General features: G+C 45.9%; 1 protein-coding gene across 5 annotated transcripts in view; it reads left to right on the forward strand.

The window, feature by feature from the left end:
- Window positions 1-12,949, forward strand: part of LOC144169380 (calcitonin gene-related peptide type 1 receptor-like) — a 163,251-nt gene that overhangs the window by 133,237 nt on the left and 17,065 nt on the right. For all 5 annotated transcript variants that reach the window (XM_077698498.1, XM_077698501.1, XM_077698500.1 and 2 more), the window contains 7 exons: window positions 4,158-4,243; window positions 7,075-7,237; window positions 7,311-7,430; window positions 8,176-8,282; window positions 8,461-8,552; window positions 11,032-11,158; window positions 12,386-12,539. In XM_077698498.1, coding sequence (XP_077554624.1) covers window positions 4,158-4,243; window positions 7,075-7,237; window positions 7,311-7,430; window positions 8,176-8,282; window positions 8,461-8,552; window positions 11,032-11,158; window positions 12,386-12,539 — 849 coding nt within the window. The remainder of the gene's footprint in view (window positions 1-4,157; window positions 4,244-7,074; window positions 7,238-7,310; window positions 7,431-8,175; window positions 8,283-8,460; window positions 8,553-11,031; window positions 11,159-12,385; window positions 12,540-12,949) is intronic.

Consider the following 12,949-nt stretch of genomic DNA (forward strand, 5'->3'; position numbering starts at 1 on the left):
TAGCATGTGTCTTATACGCCTCCCAACAGTCCTGCCCAAAGGTGTCAACATTTCACTTTACGCAGACGACATCTGTATCTGGGCTTCAGGCAGGAACCGTCGAAACATTCGCGCCACACTCCAGAAGGCAATTCTGAAGATGAGAAAATATCTCAGATGCTGCGGTCTCATATTTTCCCCGGAGAAGTGTGCTGCGATAGCATTCACGCGGCGCGATGTTTCACGTTATACGCTCACCGTAGAGGGCACTCCAATACCATATGTCAAGTCGTACAAGTTTCTCGGTGTCACGTTTGACCGCTCAATGTCATGGGCCCCACATATTCGGCGACTGAAGGAGCGGCTTCTGTGCTTTGTGCGCATTCTGCGTATGCTCGGTGGGAGTTCGTGGGGCTGCCCTGTATCCTCACTCTTTTGCCTATATAAAGCCCTTTTTGTCGGCATCTTGCGTTACAGCCTGCCGGCCCTACATCAGCTATCGCCTACAAGCCTGAAGGTAATAGACTCAGTGCTGGCAAAAGCTATGCGCACCTGCCTGGGTCTACCTAAATGCACATCGACGGTTGGAACCCTTTGCGAAGCTCGGTGCTTTTCCGCCACAGTGCTGCAACGCCAAGAGGTGCTTCGAACGTCTTTGCGCCATTTGACTCGGTGTCATACGCATCCTTTGGCAGACCTCTCCACACAGTATGCAAGACACTTGCTTCCGGCGAATTTTCAACAGCCTCAAAAGTCGATAGTAGCCCCGTGGGTACTGGCACCATGGAAAATTTGCACGACTATACCTGGAATTAGCAAAAAGTATGCCATGCCTGCGGCCGTGCTCAAGTTCTTCACACTCGAGTATATTTCCAGCACTTACAAAGGCTACACACATGTTTATGCGGATGGCTCGGTTCGCCCGGGCTCATCCGCCATCGGCGTGTGGATCCCATCAGCCCGGTGCACTATCGAAAGAAAACTTAGCCATGAAATATCCTCGACTGCTACCGAGCTGGCAGCTGTGAGGGCTGCACTACATTACATCAGCGGCCATCATGCCCAGCAATGGGTAATATTCCTCGACTCGCGCAGTGCCTTACAAGCGCTCCGAAAGCTTAACAACAACCGCAGTCAGCTTGTATGTGAAATTGCCGAAATTCACACAATGGCAGTGCGCGAAGGCCATGAAATCACTCTTCAGTGGGTACCTGGTCACTCGGACATACAAGGCAACATTAGATCCGACGCAGCCGCCAGCGCCGGCCACTTGCTGAGCAACACAACCCAGCTTCCTTTCTCCCGAGAGGACAGCAACGCCCTTATCCTCGCAAGTGGATGGGCTGCACAAAGGTCGGAGTGGCAGGACCCTCACCGCAGGTATCTGCCACTGCACGCTATTGACCCGCATTGTGACTTCCGATTTCCACGCGGCCTCAACAAGCGGTGTGAAGGAGTTCTGCACCGACTGCACCTGAATGTGGCGTTTACTCGGAGTTTTAAGTTTAAGATTGGTTGGGAAGATTCCCCCCTGTGCCGGGCTTGCGGTGTGCGCGAGACTGTAAATCACTTGCTCTGCGTCTGCCCTCGATACGCTGCTGCGCGAAAAACTGCAGCGAGCTCCCTCTGTCGTGTACGTCGTGGAGGCAGCCTCGAACTTTTTCATTTTCTTGGGCCTTGGGCCAATAGTGCTGACAGTACCTTAGGTACAAAAGTACTGCTCCAGTTCCTACGAGAGACTGAACTGGACAAATCTCTCTAGATCAGAGACAGAGCAAGTGTGTCCCGATATCTTCTCTTTCGCACTGTGGCGTTCATCTATTTATTTTTCTTGGGTTGGTGTTGTTACTTTTTTTCCCGTCGTTTACTTTTCATTTTGTTTGAGCGTTTCCATTAACGATTTTCTTTTCAACTGTATTTTTTTTGTCCGGACTCTGTTAGCAGCAATCTCTTGTTTTTCTTGTCCTTTTTTTTTCATTTTTTTTAACGCTTCATGTTTGTCTTCTTCCTACTGTAACCCTGATGTCTGATATGCACCACTCATCAACGTAGTCACCCCCCATCTGGTGTAGCAAGCCTTGTCCCTAGGAGGGCTGACCTCACCAGTTCACATTAAAGAGCATTCTCTCTCTCTCTCTTCCCAGTATTGTAGTCACGATCAGCCATTTCCAGCAATACTGTCACGCCATTCTTCAAACTTCAGCCCAAATGTTAGGCTGCCAGACAGGGCTTAACCGCCAGCATTTTTGCTGCGCTTTTATATAACCTCAAGTAACTCAACCATTGTCTGATGCCACGTACCTTGAACCGCGAGAAACATTATGCCGTATTTGTGCTTGGGAACCGGATACATGCAATCGCGTTTGAAAGAGCACCGCCATTATTAGAAGAAGAGTACCACACGTACTCTCAGCAGTGCTGCCTTGTGTATTTTTCTAAAGTTGAAAAAACAAGCCACAACGTTCTTAGCGCACTTTGGGCGCCAAACATCTCCCGCTGCAAATTTTGATCGAACAACGGCTTCTTCTCAGTTGTTTTAGTTTTTTTATTTCGATCGTACAACTTATTCGCGGAAAGGCGTTCATATTTTTAGAAGCAAGTCATCAATCAGCCATTAATCATTAAGTTTTAGAACACTGCTTCGGACATGCTACGAATCATTAGCGCTTTTATTGTACTTAAAACCTAGACCGGTAAATTCGCTCGTGACTCTTTTAAAAGTTCCGGCTAGCATTTAGTAGTCTGCCACGTTGTTGTTCTTCCATTCAGTTTAAGTTACCCATTAGTTCAATCTTTTCCTCGACGTCAGCAGTCTCCACAAACGTTACTTCCAAGAAGCATCGTTTATGCTCGTACATACCTTGTTGACAGGTGCATCTTTTATTAATTTTTTCTTATCGTAAATCGCAGCATAAACTTTTGCTATGGTGGCTTTCGCGGGACTCCAGATAATAACCGAAGCTAAGCCAGCTAAGCTCTAAGCTAACTAAATTGATAGTCAAAATAATAAAAATTAGTCAGGCTAGCTACACTTTCGAAAGAGAAATACTGATGTTATAAATTTGCAGAGTTAAGTTAACAGGATGAAATTAAGTTTAACTGTTCAACAACTAAGTGAGCGAGCATCGTGCTCCATCCGTCTGGTGGTGTCCGTTTTTATGGGTATTTTTTTATATTGAGTAGTCGAAATATAATCTTACGTGATTGGCAAGTGCATACAAACTAGTTATAAATTCTGCCGCACACTCAAAACACGTTCACGTGACATGAGTACTTGCAACGTAAGATAACCTCTTGCCCTGCCTGAAATATTTATCCCAGTTCACCCAGCGCAATTCAGATTACCTGGCTATGTCCAGCCAATCGGCGCTGCTGCTCAGAAAACGCTGTCTGATAGCCCTTTCTGGAGTAGTTGTTGGTAAGTGGCAGTGCACTTGTTTTGCGTTTTGAGACCGCAGCAACACACATTCCCCGCTTTTAAGGCCGTAACCTGTCTTTTAACTTTGCAGCAGCTTTGATCTTGGGTGTAAACACGAGACGCCAAGTAACCGCCTGCAGAGTTCAACCATGGCTGATCCAAAAACTTGAACGCGAGCTCGCGCTGTGAGGAGCAGATCCTCTTCCTCTTCAGGGTGGATGGTAGTGATATTTGACGTTGGTGCACTGACTGTCGTAAAGTAAGCCTACGTGATAGCCAAATCTATAGAAAGTGGTTATAAATTCTGCCGTGCACTTACCACATTTTCACGCAGCATCGGTACTATTATTCTCATATACGTATTGGCCGAACCTACGACGAATGACTTATTTATAGCTCGTTTCCAGATCTATTTGATTGCATCCGCACTGTTGCGCAATTCTTCCACGCACACGCACATGCGCGCACGCGCACACGCGCCCGCACAGGGCACACACGAGCACACACGCGCACGCGCACACGCGAGCACGCACACACAGGCACGCGCACACACACACACACACACACACACACACACACACACACACACACACACACATATACACACACAAACACACACACACACACACACACACATGCACACGTATCCACGCACACCAATAAAACAGGTCTTCTGAGCAAAGCTTTTCAGTTCTTTTCGCTCAATCTTAACACAACCCGGTAGCTCTAACTGAACTATGTCTTTTGTTCTACCAAACAGGAACCGCAACATATCACTGCTTTGCGAATGGTTCGTGGGACGGTGATATGGCAAACTACAGCAACTGCACAAGCTCAGCTTACGAGGTAAGGTTTTTGTACGAATGGCTTGATTAAGTAAGTGGCTTGCTTCGACGCTTAAGTGCATGAAACCCTGTTAAACGTGCCGGAAAAAACCGTTACGCTTCAAATTTTGTGCTTCCGACGCGAAAGCTGGGGATGCAGTGGATGCATCAGAGCCTGGATTTGAAAAACACGCTTTCGGCAATAACGTATAAATTCATCGATGAATAAAAACATCTCGGCCACAGACCCAGCGTTTCGAGTATTTTCAAATAGTGAAAGTAAAAGCTGAAGTGCTACACATTCTCGGTTTTGAAGAGCTTATTTCTTACAGCGTCATGTCTCACTCGTTCACAGACACGCACGCACGCATATACATTAGACAGTGCACTCAGTGAAACTGCTATGCGGTTCAAGAAACCGGCTAAATACGACTTCTGTGTACAAGGGAAGTGCTACAAGTCCCTACTGAAGTTCCTACACGAAGCAGGATTACATGCTTCCTAACTGACCAGCACTACCACTTTACAGCTCATCTCGTTTCCTTACTATCTGCCAATTTAATTACCTCCTCCTCATTTCCTTTGCTGTCTCATTTTCTCCAAATCTCATTTAAAACCAAAACCATTATGAAGCAAAATAGAAAATAAATGTTCTTGTTGTTTAGCTTCATTCACCACAACGCATCCGAGTGACCAATCAATCCTGACAGCTAATTCGGCAGATCGCGATACCCAGCCGCATCGACGAAGGGCGGCCCAGCATCAGTTCGGTCAGCCCTGTGGCTTCACGAACTGCAAGCACGGCGTGCTGTACTGCGTAGGGTAACACCGAAGATAACATTTTTTTTTTTGTGAAATGACGTACCCGTTGTTGTCATTCGCCGAACTCGCGTGGTCGACGGCACGGATTGGTCACTCTATTGCATCGCAGTGAAGCTGAACTATGGAACCGCGTTAGCGGGCACATGTGCACAGTAGGAAATACAAGCATCTGGAGTGCGGCCAGGCGTTGAGAAAACTACTGTAAACCCTCGTTATGAAGATGCCCTCGAGAGCGAAAAATGGCTTCGTTATGAGCGATGATTATGTTAAAAAAGTAGATTGTTTGCTCTCAATTCACTGCTGTAGGGACAGCGAAAAAACTTCGAAGGAAGCGAGATCTCGAATCGAGCGACTTCGTTATAACGAGTGTTTACTGTACTAATGCATTAAATATTTAAATAGGCCAGTTGCAATCTATCGGTAAAGCCAATGAACAAATAAATAAGGCGATCAATCAATTTGAATCAACCGATATTTTAATCAATAACTGTCGACTTTAGCTGATCCTGAAACTTTGTGTAGTTGTGCCACAAATACGTTTCTCTCTAATCTCTGAAAAATTCCAAAAACAAACCTTAAGAAATACGAGTTTCGTGGTCAAATTATTAAGAGACGGAAGTATGTCATTCATTTGAAGAAAAATATTTCTAGGAAAGCATCAAGTACTTTAGAGCAACGCCCAATTCGACGCTCAACGATTGTTTACGGTAGATGTGTCCTTTTCGCTGAAACAAAGAGTCGCTTAAACACGCGTACTGGATGGCGCGCCCATATCTGGCAAGTATGGCAAGTAATAAAAGTGCGTCAAAAAGCCCGATGAGAACACCGCGCTTGTCGAGGCTACTTTTACACTGATGATTGAATGGTAACGATCGAATCAGAGCAGGCCAGCTATAATTTTAATCTCTGTTATTTTCAGTGCATTTTAAAAGCACGCATTTGAGAAAATTTTGCGCTTGATGGACACTTTTAAATTTGTAATACCGTATCAAAGCCGTGAAAACGGCTTGTGCAGCCAATAAGGACCCCGGTTTAACATTCACCATCAGTTTAAAAATTAGGATACAGGCAGTGGGGTATTAAGTTCCCAAAAGAAGAATGTAGAATAAGACCAAAGCTCTAACACAATGGTTCCACAGAAACGCGTTTTCGAATCAGCTCTTACTAAACCACTGCATTAAAAAATTATTGTATATCGCGGTTTATATTCAAGGTAGATGCTTTTGTAAATATCTTATCTATCCGGCCACATAAAAACAACTGATAATACTGTTCTTATTGTGTATCTGGCAACTTAAACAATCCATAAAGAGCATGTGTGCATTGGTATGCAATATAACAATTATTCCATACATGGGGCATTGAGACTAAAACGGAGAAAACGGGTGGAACTGGACGTTATTAAATAACTAGAACGAGCTCAAATTTCACAGTAAATATACAAGTATTCCTAATAAGTGTCAGTTCAGAGATATTAAGGAAAAAGCACCGCATGATATCGGTACTCGCACACGCACATCGAACGTGACCGCATTTCTCTTTTGCAATAGGTGCGTATATCGGGCTGTATGACCCTATATAGATGGTATTCATTGAAAAGTGTAGCTGTCAATTTCTTCGCTTGGCAACACTGGAAACTGCCACGGACATGGCCACTGCGCCACGTACATGGCGCGGCTTGTGCCACTTCGCCCGCACGCCGAATAAAAAAAACACCGGCGTGCGTCGCCTGCTCCGTTTCCAACCGATTGTTAACGGTGGTGTCAACAGAGGTGTTATTAATAGCACTCCCGTTGGACGCGAGGCATTACTGCGCGACCGGTAAGGTAGAGTTTGGAACGTCGAACACAAATCATGTGTTTAGCACGGACAAGTGCCGTCATCCCGCGGAGGCCGACGTAACCACTGGCGCCGCACTCTCATCGTTGCCTGCATGCCCGCCTCGTCAGTGAATACAAGCTATATATTTAGCGACATTTCCTTAACAAGACGGAACACATAAAAGACCTCATCCCTCTGCGCTCATTTCAGGACTCCGAATTGCAGCTCTTGAGGGAAATTTCGGATGATATCGGCGATTACGTTCCTTGGGAGCAGAGCTCGCTGAGGGGAGAGAACTGGATGTGGCCGCAGAAGATTAACGACTTCAAGCACTGCCTCGAACACGTACTGCTGAAGCCTGCCCGCGATACAGGTATGCGTTCCCGCATTCACTCTGCCTCGGTGGGGAAACTCCTTTCCAAGTATGCAAATGTGGTTTTCCGCAGGAGCAAACGAATCGATGTGTCCCCGGACGTGGGATGGCTGGAACTGCTGGAACGACACGCCTCCGGGACTGACGGTGCACGCGCCCTGCCCTCACTTTGTGGCCGGATTTCTCTCGTCCAGTGAGTCTCGGCACTAAAGTAATCAAAAGTTGTCGGGCGCGCTCAAAATGCGACCGATGGCGAACTCGTTAACGCCTTGCATTCTCATTTATATTCAGGAGCTATCCTGTTTAGGTCATCGTTGGCTCGTGTCCACAAGAGACTGGCTGTACATTCGGAAACGAGGAGCTCAATTCGGTCTCTATGCATGATTGGTTGGGGGGTTTAACGCACCGACGCTACAGCCGGGATATGAGGTGCGCCGTAGTGGAGAGCCCGGAATGATTTTGACCACCTGGGAATCTAATGAGAGCCGAAATCTCGACATGCGGGGGGAGTTTTCGCGTTTTGCTGCCACCGTGGCCGGGAATCGAACCCGAGTCCTTGGGCTCCAGATACGCAAAGAAGCGACAGCTGCGAACGTGGAGGAAGCGAGATAGGGGAATGCTAAGGAGCAAGGCTTTTCGCGACGACACCAGCGGCGCAAGCCATCATGGCGTGATTTGGCGCGCCACTTGTGCGGGTGCTCGCAGCCTGCGAACGACGAGCAACGGCTGCGCGTGAGGAGGGAGAGAGAGAGGGAATCCCCAAGGGGTTAGGCAAACACCACCGACGGCGCAAATCAGGCAATACAAGCTTCGCTTAAAAACTAGGAAGCTGCTTCTTTAGCCACAAAAACGTGACATCATTGAACTCACTAAATTTTTATTGGTGGTAAATAGTATGTTGATACGATGATCGCCGTTTTCGTTCTTTCTATTGAAAGGGGAGGCTCACAAGCAATGCACTGCTAACGGGACGTGGTTCCGCCACCCTATAACAGGCAACGCCTGGTCCAACTACACGGCCTGTGTCGACACCCAAGACTTACAAGTGTGTACCTCATGTTCTTGAAAACTCTTCAGATAAAGGAACGTAGTCATAACTATTAACATTTCTTACTATTTCGCTTGTCTGGTCTCAGTATCACTCAAGCTATTTGGTGGCAGCTGAGCCTTCCTTGAACCGGCATCCAGCTTTAACATGTGCTCGCTTCATTGTCATTTTGCAGTTCCGGAATTTAATCAACCTGTTGTACGTCACTGGGTACTCGATATCGTTGGCCGCGCTGGCTGTGTCATTGTTCATATTTTGTTATTTCAGGTGAGTTGTTTTCATTCTCTGTTGTCTTTCCGTGTGATTGTTTTATTTTACTGCCTGCCTAAAAGATACTCGCAATACAGTTCATGCAATCAAACAGTGCGTCAGCAGGAAAAAAAAACAACGAAAGCGGTGTACAATTTTAGAAAGGAAGTATTGCTTAATTCGTATAACGTAAAAACACTTGCTCCTCTTATACATAATTGTACCGACACAAAAACAACACATTTGGCGGTGTCGCTCGATGCTGACATAAATAGAGAGAGAGAGAGAGAGAGAGAGAGAGAGAGAGAGAGAGAGAGAGAGAGAGAGAGAGAGAGAGAGAGAGAGAGAGAGAGAGAGAGTAGTCTTTAATGATACTGGTGAGGTTAGCCTGGCCAAGGCGCCTAGCTTGCCACACCAGATGTATATAAAAAAAATGAAATCGATGAAGAGATGATGAGAATGACTGTGATGAAGATGACGCGCTTATTAAGAGAGTCCTGTTTAAAGAGTACGATCAAATCCTGTGCTTCGCAGGAAAGACAGTAGAGCTTTTGTCGCTCGAGATGCTCGTTTAGAGTTCGTCCAAGGGCCTAGCACGTCACTTAGAGTTAGGCCTCTAGACAGCGGAAGACCCAAGGACACTGAAAGGGACGTTCTGGCGGCTCTATACCGCGTACACTCACATAGCACGTGGTTCAAGTCCTCGCGCACATCACAAAGAGTGCACAAGGGGGAAGCGGCCTGTTTCGTCTTGAATCGAAAGTAATTGGTGTAAGCGACATTTAGCCGCACACGGTGAAGAACCGCCTCGTCATGCTTGGAAAGTCCTTCAGGCATCCTACATAAATAACTTCTTGTTCGGCTGACGCGAAAAATATTCCTGGTTAACGGGAAATACAGGAGCCAAAGGCCGAAAGTTCAAGCTTTCAAGCGGAGTGTACACGTTTCCTCGTGATCAATTTGAAACTGTATGGCTGTGCTTTTGCGAAGGGGAATTTATACCGCTTGTCCGATACCTGGGCCACCTAGCACAGTAACGCAGCAAGATGCGTGATGCTGAATTTCATCCCGTTACCCAGCAAACCAGCCGTGGTGGCTCAGTGTCTGAGGCATTGTGCCCCGATCCCAAGGACGGGGATTCGATACCGACCACGGCGGCAATTCATAGAGCGAAAACTCTCTGAGTGGGAGCGTTGGCGTCCTGTCAAAAACTAATGAATTTCCCCGTAGACCGGTTGGTCGACTGAAAAAGCTCTGATAACATTATGGACACACGGCGCGTGTGTTAAACCGGGGTTCTATTGTTCAAAACGGTTACTTGAAAATTGCAAAAAAGTGCCGGTTCTCGATAAAACAATACACGCATCTATCATAATCAGAGAGGAGAGTAGTATACCTTTATCTCATAAACAACGTATCAGGATACATTTAGATCGGTCGTAGATGGGTTTACTTAGTGCGCGAAAACATCGTTGCATGGTTCGTTCTTCCTCCGCGATTTGGGTCGTTGAAAGTTTGACGCACGCACTTTCAGTGAAAGTTCGACGCAATGTTACCGAAGGTATCAACACAGTTTTGATCGTCAGAAAGCTTTCTTGCTTCTATCAACGTTCCTTAGGAAGGGATAATGAAGTTTTTCTTAACGAGGGGACAAACGATAACGCCCGTGTGACGAGATTTCACCGAATGCCCGTATAAACACGGGCAGTCTAAATCGGTTGGCGTCCGCTGCGGCGCTTCGGCCCGTAGAGCCCCGGAAAAATTCCATCATCTCCAACTAATTCTAAATTGACAACACGAAACTGAGCGTTTCATGAATATTCGTACGAGCACATGACCACTGAGCGCTACGGAGTGATCAGTCAGCATGAAATTGAAAAAAAAAAAAAACGTTATTCGACTCACATTTTCAGGTAATTTCTATGGAACACAAGCAGCCTGTTCAGTGAATGATCTAATGAAAAGAAACCACAAAAGCTTTGGATATGAGAATCGGTGGAGACGCGGTCGTGCAGAAGTTTCGACTTAATTTTGGCGATGACATTTCTTGGGGTAGCGTTGTCTCGAAAGCAGATTTCCTATTCAGCCATAAGTAAAACTATAACAACGATGTTTCTTTATATTTTGCTATTTCGTCAAGAATAAAAGCCTCACATGAAGCAATAGAATTTTGATCTAAGTGTGCGCACTAACTAGAAATTAAACTGAACATGCAATTATGGGTCTAGCTCTAATCCAATTACCAGACTCCGTGTAAGTAACATAATTTGTTCCCTGAAAAAAGCTGAGAGTACTTTTGTTTCTAAGTGTGGGTTTGAACAAATAGTGTAAAAAATTTTAAGTGTCTTGGGTGACAGATAAAGAGATAGTTTTCCGAAGGATAGTGATATCAGAATACAGAGTTCAATATTGCAAATTAAAGATGATTAATAGCTATATTAGAATAACCAGTTCGATAGTTCAAAATAAAGAGGGGTATTTTTTTGTCTCTTTGCAGGTCGCTTCGGTGCAGGCGAATCACCATTCACAAAAACTTGTTCACATCGTTCATTATCAACAATCTCTGTTGGATATTATGGTACACCTACATTATAGCGCAGCCGCACGTCATCGAAGAAAATCCGGTAAGACTAACACAAGGCATTCCCATAAGCTTATTTCGTCTACAATAAAACTCATCCTTCACTTTGAATTTATGCAACAATCGAACAGGAAATGATCGGACGCAAGATTATTTTCTATAAAAATTTGCAATACAGCAACACATTTGGACGCAACGCGCTGAACGATTCGGGAGTCCGTATACACAGAGCGAAATCAAATTGCCGTGCACCCGTGCAGCGCAATTCTTCACAGAAAGAAGTTTGCCTCACTGGATACTACGTTTTAAGCTTACAGTCCTGCGCTTTCCTGTACGAAACACCTGCAAGGTTCCACTTACTGACAACAGCTTTATAACTAGTATCTTCATTATTTAGGTGTTTTATCTATCCCGAATGGACGTCCGGCATGTTTTATACATCAGATTGCTTTTCCTCTCAATAGATAACGTATTGTGACTGACATTTACTATGGTATTTATATTTCAGTAATGTATTGTTTTGTTTTTCCAGCTCATTTATTGTATAATGCTGACAATTTTCTGTGTAGTAGCATGGCAGGTCCCACGTGCGGTTGCCAACATTGGGACCCGCTCTGGTACAATTTAACTATACAGCACATTACACTGTGCGTCCTAAAATAAGCTTTGGAACTTAAGCAGTTATGGACAGTAACCGAAGAGTTCGTCCCTGATAAGAAGCACATTAACAGAGGTTTTGTTCGTATTGACATCTCAGAAAACATACCATTTCGTCGCGTGAGCTACACTGGCCGACGTTGAACAGTTTCGCGTGGCTCCTGGAGAGCCGTGCTACGCATGCGCGAGGAGAAGTGACGTCCACGGCGCACAGAACTGTGCTCGCTACCCGGCGTCTCTCACGCCCACCACGCGCCCAGTGTCTTCGCCGACATGCGCTCCGAACGTGGTGGCCCGGTCCACTTGATGATCTTGCGAGGGGTGGCCGGGTGTGGAAGCGATGGCACGTGCGTCGCAGCAACACCGGCGTGAGCCTGTGGAACCAGCTTAGCTCTGGAGCGATTGGTGACGCTGCGCCGGAGCCGCTTAACAAATATACACGTGTCACATACTGCGTATACTATGTGTGTGTCATTAAAGCATGGTAAGCGAGCTAATCCTAGACAACCAGGAGAGCTAAGAATAACCAGCTCAACCCTAGCTCACGCTATGTATATCCTGGCATAGCTGAGCTAAGCAACTGCTAATTTCTTTTATCTCCGTGTATTCGCAGGGCTGGTGCCAGGGCCTGCACGTGGTGACGCAATATTTTCTGCTGTGCAACTACTTCTGGATGTTCTGCGAGGGACTCTACTTGCACACGCTACTCGTGTTCGCTTTCATCGCTGAGGACAAGCTGCTGAAGTGGTTTCTCATCATCGGGTGGGGTGCGTTTTGGCCAGCCAGAATTTTGTTTCGTGGTCTGCGTTACTCTGGTGGTCGTCCAAATCTTTGACTGTAGCATATCGTGATTGGCCCGTTATAAGCAAAAATGGGGACGCACACACTCCACGACGCGCGCTTACTGGAAGTACGAGGGTGTTAGAACGATGTCGTTTTCTTTTAGTTCTTGCACAGCTTCGAGGCTAACGGTTCACTTCAAGTTCCCAAACAAAAAGTAGCAATTTAAATAATGGTTTCTGGTTTTAATGTTTCATTAGAGTAACGTTAAGACAATTTGGTAAACACCGTGCTGATAGTACATCATTGTTATGAAAATCTATCATTGTACTGACCGTCAGCAACATTTTCAATCGGGGTTTGATGCAGACGCGGAATAAACACGCCTTAATAGTAT

This window comes from Haemaphysalis longicornis, unplaced genomic scaffold (assembly GCF_048455015.1).
Source record: "Haemaphysalis longicornis isolate Haplotype H1 unplaced genomic scaffold, Haemaphysalis longicornis Haplotype H1 scaffold_2, whole genome shotgun sequence".
NCBI classification, from domain to species: Eukaryota; Metazoa; Arthropoda; class Arachnida; order Ixodida; family Ixodidae; genus Haemaphysalis; species Haemaphysalis longicornis.